The sequence below is a fragment of the Hippocampus guttulatus genome, chromosome 14 (genome assembly GCF_054856545.1).
Source record: "Hippocampus guttulatus isolate MCC_2025c chromosome 14, RoL_Hgut_1.0, whole genome shotgun sequence".
Lineage (NCBI taxonomy): Eukaryota > Metazoa > Chordata > Actinopteri > Syngnathiformes > Syngnathidae > Hippocampus > Hippocampus guttulatus.
Genome location: NC_141274.1, coordinates 7,472,585 through 7,492,386, shown reverse-complemented (window position 1 = coordinate 7,492,386; position 19,802 = coordinate 7,472,585). Strand labels below are relative to the sequence as shown.

Here is a 19,802-nt window from a genome sequence, read left to right as displayed (position 1 = left end):
GTTTGCGCAGACTAATTAGAATCCTCATCAACAGGATTCTCTTGGCCATGTTTTTGTTTCGTTTTCTTTGAGTGCAGCGAGGCCACACTTGTGCAATCAGGGAATTATTCTCGCCTGGCCGCCAAGACGCCAGTGGAAAAAAAAATAGAGTCTTCTTTCATCTCTATATAATATAGGTCATCTCTTCAGGGATAAACAACAAACATCAAATGAGACGGGGGGGGGGGGAGACTTTTCCACATGTATTGTATGTGCACGCATTCACCATCTGCCTCTCTTCATAAATTCCAAGTTTTAAACTGGCTATACCAGTGGGCCGTTTGCATGTCGATAATGACGGCTGCGATAGTCAAATAAAGAATTTTGCATGTACATTTAATTTTAAAAAAAATGTTAGCTGTCAAAATAATTGTACTAATGCATCATAAACAATTCTATTTTAAAAAGGAAATTAATTATTTTATGATTCAAAATAGTTGGTTTTAACCTGAAATAAATAAAAAACTTACTGCATTGCAAAAATTTATATATATATATATATATATATATATACACACACCCCTCCGTGAGTCGTCACCTTACCGTGGTGGAGGGGTTTGTGTGTCCCAATGATCCTAGGAGCTAAGTTGTCTGGGGCTTTATGCCCCTGGCTGTCACGTAGCGAGGTGGTGGTGGACCCAAAAAAACAGGCAGGAGGGAGGAGCAGGGTGTATTTGACGAATTATATTTAATAAAACAGAGAAAACTGAATCCAAAACAAACAAAGTGCTAACAAGCAAAACTAATCCAAAGTAGCAAAACAAAACCATGACAAAAAACTAACAGGAACAGAACCATGACAGTTGCAAGCAAACAGCAACACACATGACAGTAGCAAGAAGCAAACACTGACCCGACACAGAGTGTTCGGGCAGGAGTCCTTTTATACAACTAATTACCAAATGACCAACAGGTGTGCAGCTGCCGGCGGAGCCCTACAGTGCCACCCGTTGGTCCCTAAACCGAATCATGACAGTACCCCTCCCTCAAGGGACGGATCCCAGACGTCCCAAAGTTGTCCAAAAGCTTGCCTCGCCGGGGAACAGGAACTAAAAGCGACGGCGACCTTCGCCTCGCCGAAATACAATACAAGAAGCGACGGTGACCTTCACCTCGCCAGGGAACAGGAACAAAAGCGATGGCAATCCTTTGGCTGGGCGTGGCCTGACGTGGACGGAGCTCGACGTAACGGGGGACAAGAAACAGCCGGACATGAACAGGGGCTCGGCCTGACGGGGGCGTGGACGTGGCACGGCTCGTCGTCAACGTGAATGTGACTCAACTCCAACAGACACGTGACGAGCCTCGGCTCAACGTAGACGCGGACGGGGCTCGGCCCACCGTAGACGCGGCTTGACGAGACGAAAACAGGACAGCCGCATCACCAGCGCTGCCTGAAAGGGGAGAGGGGTGTCGGCCGCAGACGCACTCCGCCAGGCACATGGTGGAACAGGGACCAATCCGTAGTACCTGCGGGGTCCAGGTGGTCGGGTCATTCTGTCACGTTTGCGAGGTGGTGGTGGACCCCAAAAAGCAGGCAGGAGGGAGGAGCAGGGTGTATTTGACGAATTATATTTAATAAAACAGAGAAAACTGAATCCAAAACAAACAAAGTGCTAACAAGCAAAACTAATCCAAAGTAGCAAAACAAAACCATGACAAAAAACTAACAGGAACAGAACCATGACAGTTGCAAGCAAACAGCAACACACATGACAGTAGCAAGAAGCAAACACTGACCCGACACAGAGTGTTCGGGCAGGAGTCCTTTTATACAACTAATTACCAAATGACCAACAGGTGTGCAGCTGCCGGCGGAGCCCTACAGTGCCACCCGTTGGTCCCTAAACCGAATCATGACACTGGCAGGGTCACCCATGGCAAACAGGTTCTAGGTGAGGGGCCAGACAAAGCACGGCTCAAAGACCCTTATGATGAGAAAAATATATGGACCAAGGTTTCCCTTGCCCGGACGCGGGTCACCGGGGCCCCCCTCTGGAGCCAGGCCTGGAGGTGGGGCTCGTTGGCAAGCGCCTGGTGGCCGGGCCTACACCCATGGGGCCCGGCCGGGCACAGCCCGAAGAGGCAACGTGGGTCCCCCTTCCCATGGGCTCACCACCCATGAGAGGGGCCAAAGGGGTCGGGTGCAATGTGAGCTGGGCGGCAGCCAAAGGCGGGGACCCTGGCGGTCCGATCCTCGGCTGCAGAAGCTAGCTCTTGGGACATGGAATGTCACCTCTCTGGCAGGGAAGGAGCCCAAGCTGGTGTGTGAGGCAGAGAATTTCCGACTGGATATAGTCGGACTTGCCTCCACACACAGCCTGGGTTCTGGTACCAGTTCTCTCGAGAGGGGTTGGACTCTCTTCCACTCTGGAGTTGCTCACGGTGAGAGGCGCAGAGCAGGTGTGGGCATACTCATTGCCCCCCGGCTCAGTGCCTGCACATTGGGGTTCACACCGGTAGACGAGAGGGTTGCCTCCCTCCGCCTTCGGGTGGGTGGATGGGTCCTGATTGTTGTTTGTGCATATGCACCAAACAGCAGCTCAGCATACCCACCCTTTTTGGAGTCCTTGGAGGGTGTGCTGGAGAGTACTCCTGCTGGGGACTCCCTTGTTCTGCTGGGGGACTTCAATGCTCACGTGGGCAATGACAGTGAGACCTGGAGGGGCGTGATTGGGAGGAACGGCCCCCCCGTTCAGAACTCGAGTGGTGTTTTGTTATTGGACTTCTGTGCTCGCCACGGATTGTCCATAACGAACACCTTGTTCAAACATAAGGGTGTCCATATGTGCACTTGGCACCAGGACACCCGAGGCCGCAGTTCGATGATCGACTTTGTAGTTGTATCATCGGATTTGCGGCCGCATGTTCTGGACACTCGGGTGAAGAGAGGGGCGGAGCTGTCAACTGATCACCACCTGGTGGTGAGTAGGCTCCGATGGTGGGGGAAGATGCCGGTCCGTCCTGGCAGACCCAAACGTATTGTGAGGGTTTGTTGGGAGCGTCTGGCGGAATCCTCTGTCAGAAGGAGTTTCAACTCCCACCTCCGACAGAGCTTTTCCCATGTTCCGGGGGAGGCGGGGGACATTGAGCCCGAGTGGACCATGTTCCGTGCCTCTATTGTTGAGGCGGCCAATCTGAGTTGTGGCCGTAAGGTGGTTGGTGCCTGTCGTGGCGGCGACCCCCGTACTCGCTGGTGGACACCAGCAGTAAGGGATGCCGTCAAGCTGAAGAAGGAGTCCTATCGAGCCTTTATGGCCTGTGGGACCCCAGAGGCAGATGACGGGTATCGACTGGCCAAGCGGAACGCAGCTTCGGTGGTTGCCGAGGCAAAAACCAGAGCGTGGGAGGAGTTCGGTGAGGCCATGGAAGCCGACTTCCGGATGGCTTCGAGGAAATTCTGGTCCACCATCCGACGTCTCAGGAGGGGGAAGCAGTGCACCACTAACACTGTGTACAGTGGGGATGGGGCGCTGCTGACTTCGACTCGGGACGTTGTGAACCGGTGGGCAGAGTACTTCGAAGACCTCCTCAACTCCACCAACACGCCTTCCTTGGAGGAAACAGAGCCTGGGGACTCTGAGGTGGGCTCTCCTATCTCTGTGGTTGAAGTCACCGATGTGGTTAAAAAGCTCCTCGGTGGCAAGGCCCCAGGGGTGGATGAGATCCGCCCGGAGTTCCTCAAGGCTCTGGATGTTGTGGGGCTGTCCTGGTTGACACGCCTCTGCAACATCGCCTGGTCAACAGGGAGAGTGCCTCTGGATTGGCAGACCCCCCACAGTTCTGTGGGGGGTGCTTCGTGGGTATGGGGTACCGAACCCCCTGATACGGGCGGTTCGGTCACTATACCACCGATGTCAGAGTCTGGTTCGCATTGCCGGCAGTAAGTCGGAATCGTTTCCAGTGGGGGTAGGACTCCGCCAAGGCTGCCCTTTGTCGCCGATTCTGTTCATAACCTTTATGGACAGACTTTCTAGGCGCAGCCGAAGCGTTGAGGGGGTCCGTTTTGGGGGCCTCAGTATTGCATCCCTGCTTTTTGCAGATGATGTGGTGCTGTTGGCTCCTTCAAACAGGGCTCTCCAACTCTCACTGGAGCGTTTCGCAGCCGAGTGTGAAGCGGCTGGGATGAAGATCAGCACCTCCAAATCTGAAACCATGGTCCTCAGTCGGAAAAGGGTGGAGTGCCCCCTCCGGGTCGGGGAGGAGATCTTGCCCCAAGTGGAGGAGTTCAAGTATCTTGGGGTCTTGTTCACGAGTGGGGGCAGGAGGGAGCGAGAGATCGACAGGCGGATCGGTGCAGCGTCTGCTGTGATGCGGACGTTGTATCGGTCTGTCGTGGTGAAGAAGGAGCTGAGCCAAAGGGCGAAGCTCTCAATTTACCGGTCGATCTACGTCCCAACCCTCATCTATGGTCACGAGCTATGGGTCGTGACCGAAAGAACGAGATCCCGGTTACAAGCGGCCGAAATGAGTTTTCTCCGCAGGGTGTCCGGGCTCTCCCTTAGAGATAAGGTGAGAAGCTCGGTCATCCGGGAGGGGCTCAGAGTCGAGCCGCTTCTCCTCCACATCGAGAGGAGCCAGATGAGGTGGCTTGGGCATCTGATTCGGATGCCTCCTGAGCGCCCCCCTGGTGAGGTGTTCCGGGCATGTCCCACCGGGAGGAGACCCCGAGGAAGACCCAGGACACGCTGGAGAGACTATGTCACCCAGCTGGCCTGGGAACGTCTCGGGATCCCCCGGGGAGAGCTGGAAGAAGTAGCTAGGGAGAGGGAAGTCTGGGCTTCCCTGCTAAAGCTGTTGCCCCCGCGACCCGGCCCCGGATAAGCGGTAGATGATGGATGGATCGATGGATATATATATATATATATATTGACTGTAGTTGCTGATGCTGGTCTGTCTCTACATGCGCCCCGTGAATGACTGATGACCAGTCCAGGGTATGCCCCGCCCCTCACCCCAAGTCAACTGGGACAGTTTCCAGGTCACCTGTGACCAAATGTAGATACTGTAAGCACTTGAGAAAATGGATGAATACATTTTCCAAATGTTGCATGCCTTCCTTCTCTTCTCTGTTGCCTTTGGAATAGGAGATGGGTGCTGGGTTACCATGGCAACCGTTTCACAATGCTCGGCAAACTACCTCAGAACACGTTGCCTTTTTATCTGGGCCTCGGGGCATAAGTGACGGCTGATGAGGGGGGGGGGGAGTTATTTCTCTTGCTCCTCAACATGCACACTGTGCAAAAAAAACAAACAAAAAAAAAAGCACAGTGGAGATTAGGCGGGAAAAGTGATGATGTAGGGGAAATGTCGGATTGACACAATCTGCTGCTGAATTTACATATTTTTGACGGCTTGCGCAGGAAGTTGGCCAGGAAGCCTGTCTATGTAAGTGTGTGTTTATGCTCATACTGGAAAAGGCCCAATAAGCAGAAAACAGAGCAAGATCAGGCCCTGACGAGGGGTGGGGTGGGGGGGGGGCTGTGTGGAGGAGTTGGCTGCCATGGATACGGCGTCACCTGAGCAGGTTAACTTGTTGCTAGCTGTGACCTTTGGTAGCCTTGCACCTGTGTCGTTTCGCACGCTTTTGAATTGAACCTCATGGTATCAAATTAAACTGTGTCATATGGAATTATATACAATCAAATTGTAGCATACCAAATTGTACCGAATGTATCAAATCTTGTCGAATTGACTTTTATGGCAGCAAACTGCATTAAACAGAACTGTGTCGTATCAATTGGAATTGTATGGCATCTTCTTGTAAACTGTATTGTACTGAAACTGTGTCCTACCAAATCAAACTCGTTGGTATCTACTCGTAAGCCTGCACCTGGATGGTATCAAATTCTAATCTAACACACCCTACTGAATGTAACTGTTTTGTAGCGCATTGAGCACAAGCACATAACTTATGAAACATTTAGACAGTAAAAGTTTTGTATAATCATTGAATAGGCTAAAAGTGAAGTCACATTGCACCATGCGGTATCACATTGCATCGTACTGTATCGCTGTATCTGTTTCTCAAGTGAACATGAATTGCAAATTACATATCTTATTTGATAGATTTGTGATGAGTTTTTTTGGCCGTCTACGTCGCGGCGGTCGACCTGACACAGATTCTTGACTGCTTTTATGCGTAGCAGCTTTTAAGCTGTGGCTCATCTTTTCACATGCTAATAACTTCATCAACATTAAAGCTCACCAGTGTTATTAACCTTCACGAGTGGAAGGACACTGAAATTGCTAGGAGATACTGTCGCGGGAGAGAGCCTTTGTCAGTGTTTGACAAGGAGTACACATGGTAATACTGTCCAGAGTCTCAAAAAGCTCATGGCAGCAGACGGCAGTGATGTAATGCTGCACTTGACCATATCCGCCACAGTGGCAGCACATAATACCTATCGACTATCTGTCATCTACGCACCTTCATGGGGTCACGGGAGGGTCGATGCTTTCACTGGCACACGTAAGGGCAGGAAACACATATATTTATATATATGCTGTTGAATTGTGTTTACTTGGTATGGTATTGAATTGTAGAGTATGATATCAATGATAACGAACCGTATCAGAAAGTAACTGCATATATTGTATTTCCCTGTATCGTATTTCAAATGAATGTATCAAATTCAACTGTATAGTTGAAGGGACTGGTATCGAACAATAATATATCGTATCAAAATCAAGTGCATGGTATCTACTTGTATTGAACTCTGTCTATTGAATTTAATCGACTTAACTGTATCGTGCTGGAGTGAAACAGACGGTATTGAGCTTAGTGTATGACACTCCATGTACCACATGAATTGTATGGTATCAAATCGTATCGAGAGTAACTGTACTATCTATAAATTTGAAGTATATGGTATTAGCTGTATGGTACAGAATTGAAATGCACGGTATCAAAATGTATCACACTGAACGGTGTCAGACCAAATTAACTGCATGGAAATTAATTGTGTCCTATTGAACTCTAAGGTACTGAAATGCGTCAAATTAAACCGTATGTCCAGGGATGCTACTTTTCCCCATGCTGGGAAGAAGACAAATAGTGGTGGCGGGAGGGACAAATCAACAAAAACAAAGGAAGGTGACCGTTAGCTGGCACAGGCCCAAATGCCGATTCATCACCTTTCGCGCCGCCCTCAAGAACGCAAACCAAGCAAGCAGGTGACGCGTGTCTGGCGGGGGGAATGAGCGATGGGCTGCGTCACCTCCACTGCGTAGGGAGACAACAACATCGCTTCTCGGCAGTTGACGACAGCGATGCATTGTAAATGTTCCGAGGGCACCAAGTGGCCTCATAAACACTTTTTGTTTGCAACATGACTTTCTTTGTGGTTCCGACTTGTTTGCCAAAAATAAGGCAGTGTTGTAAATGACCAGGCTACATTGTGGTTATCTACTAGTGCAGATATCGGGCGGCCCGGTAGTCCAGTGGTTAGCACGTCGACTTCACAGTGCAGAGGTACCGGGTTCGATTCCAGCTCCGGCCTCCCTGTGTGGAGTTTGCATGTTCTCCCCGGGCCGGCGTGGGTTTTCTCTGGGTACTCCGGTTTCCTCCCACATTCCAAAAACATGCGTGGCAGGCTGGTTGAACGCTCTACATTGTCCCTAGGTGTGAATGTGAGCGTGGATGGTTGTTCGTCTCTGTGTGCCCTGCGATTGGCTGGCAACCGATTCAGGGTGTCCCCCGCCTACTGCCCGAAGACGGCTGGGATAGGCTCCAGCACCCCCTGCGACCCTAGTGAGGATCAAGCGGTTCGGAAAATGGATGGATGGATACTAGTGCCGATATCAGGTTGATAAAACATCCGCTAGCCCTTTAAAGAACCATATTTGCAAACCAATTGGGCTGCGACAAGAAAAATCTGAGTGTTACAGAACTCACTGAAAAAAACCCCCTTAGATCTACACAAAATACAATCATTGAATTCTATTTTATATAATTTATAGATAAAACGTGATGGAATTGTTTGTTTGTGTGTGTGTGTGTGTGTGTGTGTGTGTGTGTGTGTGTGTGTGTGTGTGTGAAATATTCACAACTACAAAAAAAAGTACAAAAAAATTCTTGCAATCTACCTCAATAATTGACTAATTAAATTTTAATTTTAGAGCGATCTAGAGAGAGACACGATTCTAAAAATCAATGATTAATGATTCAAAATGAGAAAAATAAGCCACATTATAAATTATTTGCCGATAAACTCCTTACTCCTAATGAACACAACATGAAAACTAATATATCAATCACTTACAAAAACATTGAAAAAATATTCTGTAAACATATATGAAAAGTATGCCCTGAAAAAGGCCTCACCTGTAATAATAATAATAATAATAAATAATAATAATAATAATAAATAATAATAAACACCTTCTGTCTATCAAACACCTGATCAAAAATAATACAAGAACAAGAAGCTGCGCAGGAAAAATAAATGAAATCATATTTTAAATGACAGACACAAACCTCGAATTACTGTAGCATGACTAATATAGATGCATCATAAGTGTGATCACAAAGTAAAGTAAATCCTAATCTTTGTCCATGCAAGTAATGACAAACAGAAATAAAAGATAACAATAAAACGTTTCAGAGCGTTCCCTGGGTCGACTTTTCATAAGGAACAACGGTGTTGTGAGAGGCTCATGAATGCGCCATGGTGGTCATGCGGGTCACTTGCATGCCGGCAAGTTTCAGGCAACTGAACAAGCAAACGCGCTTCCGCATCGCCACCTCGCCCGATTGCACTTCCTCTCCTTTGAAGGCCGCTTGCCAGATCAAGAAACAGACTCCTCATTGCCGGCCGCGATGGATCTATCGGTCAAAACGCAACGCTTGTCGCCCTGGCAACAGATGAATACACGCGGTCCTCGCCGGATGAGGGGGGGCACTGCTGGTTCACCCATCAGAAAAAGCTCGGCGGGGCTGCCATGGCAACAGACTGATCACACGTAAGGGAGGAAGAGAAGGCTGGCTACCACGGCAACGTGGAGGGCCGGGCAGGAAGTGACATGAGCTTCGACAAGGACTTTGACCCCGGCCGTACTGCCGCCACGGACAAAGCGATGGAGAGAGATGCATAGAATACGAGTGCCGCAAGTGGCGACATCTCTTGTTGCTAGGCAGAACTTTTGAAAAATAGAAGGGGGAGGGGGGAAAAAATGCTACACTAACACTCCTTGTCCTTTTTTTTGCCACATTGGGCAGCGCAGTCCTGTGCCCCAGATTGCAGGAAAAGGACAAGAGCACGCCTGCCGGAGAAAAATGACAAATCTAGATTATATAGATGAGCACCAATTAAATATTCAATGTTTTTTAATTATAAAAAAATATTCACAAATGTCATACAATTTTTGAATAAATAAAATACTAAAAATGAAGATGATCACTGATAAACATCTAATTAAAAATACATATACAAACATTATTTAAAGATTAGAAAATGTTATGAAAGATGGAAACAAATGAAATATTCAAAATGAATAAATCAACACTACCTCGAATAAACACCGGATTAAAAATGTTTCCATATAAATCTAAATAAAATAAAAAAATAAAAATGCCATTGAAAACGATCTGTCAACTGAAACTGACCTCTAATAGAAATCTGGCTAAAATAAAATAATAAATACATCTTAACTTTGATGTTAAAAGCGCCTTTTTGCAAAGACCCTCTGCCAAATAAACACCTTACCCCTAAGAAACACCTCCTGCTCTCTGTCTCCGAGTACATCAACAGGCCATTTTGAATCTTGCCTCCCGTGGGGCAAAAGAATTGATTTTACAGACATGTGAGCACTTGATGCGCTTATTGTACATCTGCACCGCATGAGTGATCCCACTCCTGGCTGCCAATCGCTCGATGGCAAGACTGTGGGCCAAAGCGAAGACCACGGAATCATCGGAAGGCGGCGACCAGCACCTGCGACCGCCGTCTGCCCAAAAGAGCGGCCTGGTCTTTGGGGAATCAGGCGATGCTATTTGCAGGTTAGGCTGGATCATGTGACCAGTCCAAATGGGGAAAATTGGGGCAGTAAAAAAATCCAGCTTGTCATGATAATCCGCAAGAAAGAATGGCATCACACATTACATACATTATCTAGAATGTGATCTCATTATATAAATGTGTCATTATGGTGTGGGGGAGGGGTTGGGGGGTGTCTCTGCTCTTGCACAAGTGAAATAAACAATCGAAATAATCTATACTGTTAAAAAAAAAAATCAAAGGCACACCATGTACAATGCGTCTCATATACTAAATGGGATGTTCCACAATCGAAATAAACAACCCGAAAAAACAATCCAAAGAATAAGAAAAAGAAAAATAACTCGACAGCAGGTAATGTGCAAATTGTATCACGTACGTGATGTCTCCTTGGGTCATTACTGCCAATTTGCACACTAGAAATAAGCATAACAACTAGAAATAATCCATAAAGCTAAAAAAACAACAACTCCCTTTCACGCACATGGATCCGCTCATTAGTTATTCATCATAACATCTACCACGCACAATAGAAATAAACATGACTAGAAATAATCTATAAAGTTAAAAAAAAAGGCAATGCAAAAATTGGACAGTACGTGCCATGCAAGAAATGTGACGCTTCCATTTGTCAGTCATTCATAACAACCACCTTGCAACATAGCAATAAACATCAATGGAGATTTCAAAGAAGAAATAAATAATTGGCACCCAATGTACATGCTGCATCATTAACGTGATGCCTGATGATAACAACTTGCACAATCGAAATAAACCTTACTAGAAATAATCCATTTAGTAAAACTGACAACTCCCTTATGGGCTCTCACGAGTTATTCATCATCACTGCCACCTTAGCCCAATAGAAATGAACATAGTGTGTGTGTGTGTGTGTGTGCGCACACCAAAATGAAAAGCATCGTAAGCCACTTCCTCTTTGATCGCTCAATTATTCATGTCTGGATTCATTGCGTTGGAGAGGAGAGCGCGCGTGTGGAAATATCCTGTTGTGCCCATTAAATCTGCACAAACTCATTCGAAACACCTCACTTTCATTGTCAGCCTCTTTGCATATTTGAGGGTATATGCAAATGAGGGCGCAGAGACTCAATGCACCTGATGATCTTAATTTGACTCAATGCTGTAAAATCATGAAAAATTCAGCCATTGAAGTCATGACGGCTATTTTGGGAGAAAGTGGATTGTTGCAATGGCAAGGGAAGGCGAAGGTGTCACCTTTGTGAGTGTTTTCGGTTCTATGGTTGTCATCACAGAACCTAGTATTGTATTTCACCAATTAATTGAGTATTCAGATAAATATGGATTTGCATTTGTAAACAACAATGCCACACGTGAGATGCAGGTATTCACCATCTCCACTTGATATTGGTGACTTTGAATGTGTATGGCTACAAAAGGCGGGGTCAGGAATGGTGAGTGATGTGGGTGTCAAGGATTTCAATTAAAAATGACAGTTGGCTGGTTGTTTAGCTCTGATTAGTCGCTGTCGGAGTACCATTTCCTGTTCGGTGGTTATCATCATACTTCCAAACACCCTTGCAAAGACCACATTTTCATGCTCACTGATGTGAAGTTTTGTGAGGATTGCAGATTAAGTCATGGTTTTTATATATATACATATATTCATTTATATGTACAGTATATATATGTATTTTTGACTTGTTAATTAGTTGGATCCGAGATCGACTTCCTGTTCATTGGTTATTGACATAATTGCAGCATGGATCCAAACTGATGTGGTCACTCAGCTGGAGTCTCACAAGCTTTGATCAATGACACAACATGAATAGCTTTTTTTTTTTTTTTTTAACCTGTATGTATTTTTACATTTTAGTTATGAGTTCAATAGTCTGTTCCATGGTTACTGTCACACAATAAAAATAATTTCCGAAATTAATTCACATTTCCATTCTCGCTGAACTGCAGTCTTGTGATAATTACAAACGTGATGATGGGTTGAATTCCAATTTCTTTAATCCTTATAATTTTCCAATTTGTTGGTTCTGCTATTAGCTTCCTGTTGTTAACTTCACACTTGTGGTATGGAGCGAAATTGACGTGCTTGAGATTTGCAAACAAACTGGAACGCTTCCCGTGCAGAAGCATCCATTTGTTTCCTGGGTTTCTTGTGGACGTACAGGCTCAGGCAACATTTTGTCTTTTGCCCCTTCTATCAACACTTTCCTCATCCTCTTTTTTGCCTTTTGCTTCCTGCTCGCCATCTTCCCTTGGGTTCAGTGTGCGCGCATAATAATTCGCAAAGCAGTTCAGCGATGAAAAATGAAAGACATCCGCGCGGCAGCATCTCCGGAAGCGGATGGATTTAGACAAATGCGAGAAGTTTCAAGTTAGCGCAACAAAGTCAATCAAGTCGTCGGTGGGCATGGAAATAGAAAATGGCCGCTCATTAGCAGCATTCGGTGCAGCAGCCGCATCCTTTGCATTAATACACACGCTTCATTAAGCACCCCGCCCAATAAAACTGGAATAGCATTGTAGTGTGGGGTTGTACTGCCCTCCTGTGGTGAAATGGCTCACATCGGCTTCCAAATTCTTTTTCCAAATGTAAATTAGGCCAGTAAATACACAAACATTAATATATTATCTCAGAATAAATGAATAAATAAATAAGTTATAAAAGTCAAAGAATAATGAAAAAAAATTCAAATCCTGAAATGTAATTAGAAAAATACGAATAAAACATAATTCAAACCTAAAAAGATCTCCAAAGCAAAACTCGGTTGTTTCAAAGTTTCTCAAAATAGTTGAGTTGAAGAAAAAATGCAATAATGAAATTAAATGAATCATAATATATAAATCATAAATCATGTGCAGTCCCAAAATTGTCCAACAGATGCCCTTATCATGCCATCTTCCACACACCGACAAAAAAAAGACACGTGACACGCTTCATGTTAGAGAACATGTTATAGAAGTTTTTCTCTTTACAAGCAGTTATACAGGAAGCCCAAAAGAAAACACACGATACGGTCCGTAAACCCAAAACTATGAAAACATATGATTGTCACTCACTTACTGCCAGTCACAAATAAAGTTGAGAAATAATAAATAATCTACAGAAATCTGTACAATATGCATACAAAGAGAAAAGAGAGTAGCTTTGGGTCCCCCGTACAATGAAAAGAAGCGGACGTACACGAGTCGCGACTTCACAGCAACATTCAGCCACTTATTTTTCCTTTTGCTTCTTTTTATTTTGACCTTTTAATCAATTCATGGGAGCTTGAAAAAAGCAGAAAAGGGCGGGGGGGGGGCAACATGATAATAAGAAAAGGAGGACATTTCATTATTTACATGCGGAACAACCTGTTCCCATTCCATAAATGTTTGGTGCTTGTTGTCTGGTCGGGATCAAGGCAACAAGCGCGGGACGATGAGGAGAGGAGCAAACCAGTGTGTAAGTGTGTGTGTGTGTGCGTGTGTGTGTGTGTGTGTGTGTGTGTGTGTGTGTGTGTGTGTGTGTGTGTGTGTGTGTGTCGGCTTGCTGCCGAACAACACATTTGGCACGTCGGACACGTCGTCAAAGTCTTTGGAGTGTCACTCTCCGAATTAGCCGGAATTCAAGTATTCCAGGGCCACTTCGTAGCAGAACTTGTACTGCTCCTGCAATGGGGAGAAGGCGTTGAGGGGGAGTTGAAAATCAACAGGGTTCTTCAACCGGTCGACACAACATGGTGACTGAATGTGTCATTACAATTTCTGTGTTTAAAACAAACGGGCCACTATCTTAATGCTAATGCTAATTAGCATCTACGTCGCAATGCCTGTTAAACCTTTAAGCAACGAATTGAATGGTGGTTCATGTACAACCTGGAGGTAGACAATATATAAGGACTCACGGCCATATACTCTTTATCCTCTGCATAGAACAACTAATTTTAGTCCTGCACGAGCAGTGTACTACTTTCAACAGGAAAAATATACCTTGCTGAATAATGACAACGCTCTCCTCTTCTCAGTAGATGAAAGCAGGGAAATGTGTAAATAATGTGCATGAAATAATATATGAGAATGTAATCATACCATCCGAATTGAGTTCGCAAATACGCAAATACATTTTGGTAGCAACACACTAATAATGCACTCCTAACAATAAAATAAACCTCAAAGAATAAATATTTGTACTTACAGACATTGCGTCTTAAAAGATGCAATTCACAGAGAAAAACGTTCTGTCAGCCATGCATGTCAGTATCGGTGGCTGGTATCGGCAGTATTCATGAGCCTCGATACATTGCAATAATGTTGGTACCAGTAGTCAGGGTGCGCGTCAGGTGTATTAAAAATCCAAAGGAAAATGAAATAAATGAAACGATGAAGATGAGTTTCAAGTCACATTATGGCGCGGCAGCTGCTCTGATAATGTTGATTGCTGCAAATCAAGAGGTTTCCCGCCGTCATTGCCCTAATTTAAAAGTGTGGAGTTGAGGGGCGGGGGCCTCACCAGCAGGTCCACCATGTTGGGCTTGTTGTTCCTCAATGTCTTGACAGCATGAAAGACGTCAACGGCACGCTGGTGCTGCAGCATCTCGCACACGATGCTGATGGCGCAAAAGGTCCCGCTGCGCCCGCCGCCGTTCCTAACAGAGAATTCGTCAGTTCCACGTTCAAACTGCCGCCATTGGAAAACTTGAACGATGTCCCGTAACATTTTCGGCACGGCCGATCGTCATCGTTGCCAAGTGTGAAAAGAAGAAAAATATCAATGTAAAGGGCAAATAGATTAAATTAGCGAAATAAATTCACTTGATAAAATTTGATTTACCAATGGTAAGAGAGATATTTTTTAATTAATTAAAAACCAATAGTTTTTATTGGTTTTTAAATAATAAAATATAATAATAATAATAATAATCAATAGTTTTTATTATTTCTTTTCTTATTATTGTTGTCTATTATATACTATATATTTACTTCTATATCTATATGTATATAGATATAAAATTTGTTTTCTGTTAATTATATATATATATATATATACAGTATAGTTTACAACACAGTATATAAAATCTGATATTTTATTATAAACCATGTATAATTTTTTATTACAATAAATTAATTGATTTAATTTGACATCATGCGTTTATTATTTTACAATACTATAATACATTTGTATTATGGTTACATTTTACTTATCGTTACATGTCACTTGGATAGACAAAGTGCAGGTGCAGTAAACGTGTACGGCCACTAGATAGAGCCGTTTCCTCTCTAACCTGATGCTGTGAGTTGATGAACTTACAAACAGTGAACCACAGTGCGTCCCTCGCCGCCGTCGTATTCGTCCTGCCACTTGTCCACCTGCCGGATGAGCTTGAGGAAGGAGCGCTTGGACATGGGCGTGTCTCGGTACATGGGCCAGCCCAGGAACTGGAACTGCTGCACCATGCGGTAGCCGTCCTGAGGCTGACCAGGCCGAAACAGCAAAAAAGAAGACGGGTCAGAACCACAAAGCAGGTGTGAGTGTGGGGCTGCTTGTAGACCAGGGGCGGAGCCCCAAGTGAGAGAGATTTTGGTCTGATTTTGGTCATGTGCCATTCTCAAGCTGAGCCCCTTGGACTCAGTGATGTCAATTTCAGGCGACAGCAGATGGCAGCACAAGGCAAAATGGCCGCCCTCTGATTGAAATTGATGGATGTTACTGTTTCATTCATAATCTACAAAGATAATATAAATCAGAATGCTGTGTTTAGACTAATGCAAGCGTACAGAACATATTGTCAAGTAAAATTTTGACATGACTTCCCTTTTAAAATTTAATTTTAGGCCCGTCACACGACTATTATGGAAAAAAAAATGAACAGTTGGTGGACTCTTCGCCATATGCCAAGCAAGTGCATACTGCACATTGTCCGGTTTTCTGGCTCCACAGACAAAAAACTATTTCGTTTAAAAATTTTTTTTAATTGAACCACAAAAACATGGCACAAATTGTCAAGGAGGGAGCGTATGAACACAAAGAAAGAAAACGGGTCATAATGAAGGTTTTGAGAACTGCAATTTGCGTAACAGTGCAATATCGGAGCATTTTTAACAATACCAAGTGCTGGATAAATGTACAGTATCCATCACGATACTGGTATCAAAATCAGTGCGTTCCTAATATGGACCAATAATTACCGATTCGTCTCGCAGGCCCCAATTCAGCTCAGGATGCGAGGCAATTGTCTAAGTTGCCTGACTTGTTAGGTCACGTGCATGTGTGTGTGTGTGTGTGCGTGTGAGAGAAATGCGAAGGCTAAGTGCGTCGTCTCTCCTGGGAGACGAACATTGATGGATGAGCACGGTTACTGCGGGAGACGCGCAGTTAAGCAATCAGCAAAGATCCAGACGATCTAAATCGCACCCAGACACGTCGATCAATATCTGCTGTCAGCGATCGCATGTGATTGGATGGGCCCAGACGCAGCACGCACGCACAGAACGTTTGGTGTCATCAAAGCTTTTAAACAGTGGACAGGTCGCGTGTGAAGTCAGCTTTCACCGTTGTTGATGGACATGGAAGTAGAAAAAGAGGTTTGAAACTATTTTGGGGGATTTTGCTATTTGGTCATTTCAGTCAATTTCATGACGCATCTGCACAATCAACTGGATTAAGGATTCTATTTAGAAAAGAAAAAAAAAACATGAAAATTAGAAGAAAAAAAATGTTATGTTTTTCCAAGTAAAAAATACATCTTGAAAGTATTTTTTCAAGGGAAAACCCCCCCCCCACGAGCAAGCGATCGGGGTGGCGCCGTCAAAGAACAGAAGGCCTCGGCCTCTGCACAGCTTGAACGGACAAATGGTGGCGACTGAGTGGGACGTGTGAGGTGTGTACGGGCAGAATAACTTGCTGGGAGAAGAAAACAAGCTCATTGGAAAGCCGGCAAAAAGACACGAGAGAGAAAAAACGAGCAACTTTTCTTGCACTTACCCGTGCTGCATTGTAGATGCGGAATATTCTGCTGATGATGTCCTCTTCCAGGTCGGCGGACACAAATTCCACCTGGATGGGGCCGTGACGGTGGACGCCGTTTTCGGGCCAATACTGCGGGCACAACTGCAAACAAACGCAACACGAAGCGAGTCGAGACATTTGTCAGACAAACTTGCTTGCCTCCAAATGGAGAGTTTTGGCGAAGAGATTCAATTTGTGAAAAAATACGTAACGTCGAGTGAAACTGACGTCACGTTCTCCGCGATTCGTCTCGCGGCCGTCATGGCTCACCCGTCACCTGTTTTCTCGGTCTGTTCACATGACTTTTGGCAATGTGATCCCATGGGCTCATTTCAACAGAAGGTAGCAGTACAAGACAAAACGGGCGGTCCTTAAAGTTGATTTTGCTGCTTAATTCTTATTCTACAAACGCAATAATAATCCAATTACAATATTTAACCCTTTCATGCACCCTATAACCTGATAACATGATAAGCTGTCCACTGTAGTAACCGCTGTCCTTGAAAGGGTTAAACTAGTGGGGGCACATATAACCTACTGTTGCAAAAATAACTTTGGACTTATTTTTACTTAAAAAAAAATAGCTCAAATGAAGGCATCAGTCATATTTGTCTGTTCCAAATTAGGCTTCCATCGCTTCCCAGGAGATGGCTGAGTGTGTGTAGGTTGGGCGTGTGTGTCCCACTTGTGGATCACTTACACGCGAACGGCCAATACTGAGAGATGCTCGGTCACACGGCGGCGAACAAACAAGAGAAAACAAGCCCACTTGAGAAGAGTTGACAATGCACACACTCCCAAGCGCGGGTATAATGTGTGTGTGCGTGTGTGGGGGAGAGAGACAGACACCAATACAGACAGTGATGGTGAACACAGTACGCTGCCTCGCCGCCGTCGACAGCTGCACTTCCTGCCTTTCCACATTGGTGGGCTACAGTGAGAATATTGAATGAAAGATATATATCCCCCCCCCCCCCTCCACCCGCCACCCCCGTTTCACTCAGGGAGGGAGGAAGACACGAGGAGGAAGAGTGGGAGGAACGCTGGGCTTTGATGGGCGGGTGTTATGACAGAGCCTCGGGCTGAGAAATATGGAGAGCGACCGGAGTTGCTCGTTCAGCTCATTGACAACACACGCACACCGCTATTTTCCCACAGTGCACTGCTACACAACACGCCGAGGCCTCCGCTGGGACCACATTTCCAAACTTCTCAAAATGTATTTTGACCTTTTCAGATTTTAAGATCAATTTTACTGTCTTACATATCAACATTTTTATATATATCTCCCCTCATTCAATATCAAAATCATATTCACACATTCAAAATTATTCAACAATGTTGACATTAAAAATGAAGCCTCAGACTAAAAATTAACGTTAAAATTCCCAAAAACAAAACAAAAAAAAAAGTTCAAAAAAATAAAATAACTATTCAAGCTGACGCCTTACTCAGGGATGGGCATGAAAATTGATTAGTAATTATAAATCATTCAAATAAACATGAATAAATACCCGAGATTACAAATTAAATTGAAACCAAGCCATTTATCTCTTCGTTTCTTTGATATCACAAAACCTTGGGGTGTGTAGATTTTTAATATCCACTTGACCTGATGCCCCGTCTCCATTACGGCTCAGACTATGTGAAAAGCGCTTTTTTTGCGTACCTGGGCGGGGTCGACGTCATTGAGCATGACGATCGAGGTGCAGTGGTAGTCCAGCACCAGCCTCCAGAAGTCTTTGACCGTGTTGGGTAGAGGATGCTGCGTGACGATGAACGCCGACGGCTGCTTGTAGCTCTGCCGGGATTGGAAGACGGCAACAGATAGATGTTTGAAAGATTTCGGACAAAGTTGGAAGAACACAAACGTTAGCGCATAATGTACAAACTCCATAATGCAGTGTTCAGTTGGATGAGATGTGATGTTTCTCCAAAACACAGCCACCATCTGGCAGTCAAAGCTGACGCGCCAGACGGTCGCTTTGACCAAAGCGACACGTAAGAGACAGAAACCTCTTTCCAGGCCATGACTGTTCACCAACTCTTTTTTTTTGCTATCTTTTATCAAGTCAAGTCAAGTATCAAGTACAACTTTATTGTCAAATGTGCTGTATGTGCAACATACAGCTCAGATGAAATTTCTTCCCTCTCATAACATACAAGAGGAGCCGCTGCGGGTGCCCGCGCCGCCATTTTTAGCTCAAACTGCTGCTAACACACGAGCTACATTGTTTCAAAAGTCTTTGCTCGTCTTTACGTATAACACATACCCCCCAAAAAATGTTTTCATTGCTGCTCGCTGCTAAATACTCATGCTAACCCCCCCGGGGCTACCAGTCCTTCGCGCTGGTGAAAAAAGTCACGTCTTACGTCCATGAGGGCGGCGTTGATGTAGTTAGAGCTCTCGCCGTCTATGGTGATGAGGAAGGGCAGGCAGCGGTCGGGCGGCAGCACGTCCATGCAGCGGTTCTTCTCGTGGTTCCTCGGCAGCAGCGCGATGCTGCAGTCCTCTACCCTCAGCGTGGGTGTCACCATGTTCAACGTCTGGACCCATGGAAAGAAAAAAAAAATAACTAGCATGCTAACAGTGTGCAGTTATTGGGAATGTGACAATTTGGGCCTACCCGGAATTCTTCCTTGATGGGGCTGGAGTTGGTCTGCGGGTCAAGGCGGTTCATGTCGTAGTAGACGGAGCGAAACTGTCCGGCGGGGATGGTGGTGTCGCCGCACAGGCACGCTTCCAAGATGGCGTCGTGGATGAAAACGTACTGCTCCTGCGA

General features: G+C 45.2%; 1 protein-coding gene across 6 annotated transcripts in view; it reads right to left on the bottom strand.

Moving 5' to 3' along the window:
- Window positions 1-12,967: 12,967 nt before the first annotated feature.
- Window positions 12,968-19,802, bottom strand: part of LOC147194769 (receptor-type tyrosine-protein phosphatase mu) — a 136,813-nt gene continuing 129,978 nt past the window's right edge. For 5 of the 6 annotated variants that reach the window (XM_086128948.1, XM_086128949.1, XM_086128951.1 and 2 more), the window contains 7 exons: window positions 19,647-19,796; window positions 19,393-19,566; window positions 18,689-18,820; window positions 16,996-17,121; window positions 15,322-15,485; window positions 14,524-14,659; window positions 12,968-13,682 (listed from right to left, as the gene is read on the bottom strand). In XM_086128948.1, coding sequence (XP_085985074.1) covers window positions 13,629-13,682; window positions 14,524-14,659; window positions 15,322-15,485; window positions 16,996-17,121; window positions 18,689-18,820; window positions 19,393-19,566; window positions 19,647-19,796 — 936 coding nt within the window. In that variant the 3' untranslated portion in view covers window positions 12,968-13,628. The remainder of the gene's footprint in view (window positions 13,683-14,523; window positions 14,660-15,321; window positions 15,486-16,995; window positions 17,122-18,688; window positions 18,821-19,392; window positions 19,567-19,646; window positions 19,797-19,802) is intronic. The other variant, XM_086128950.1, reaches the window with a different exon arrangement.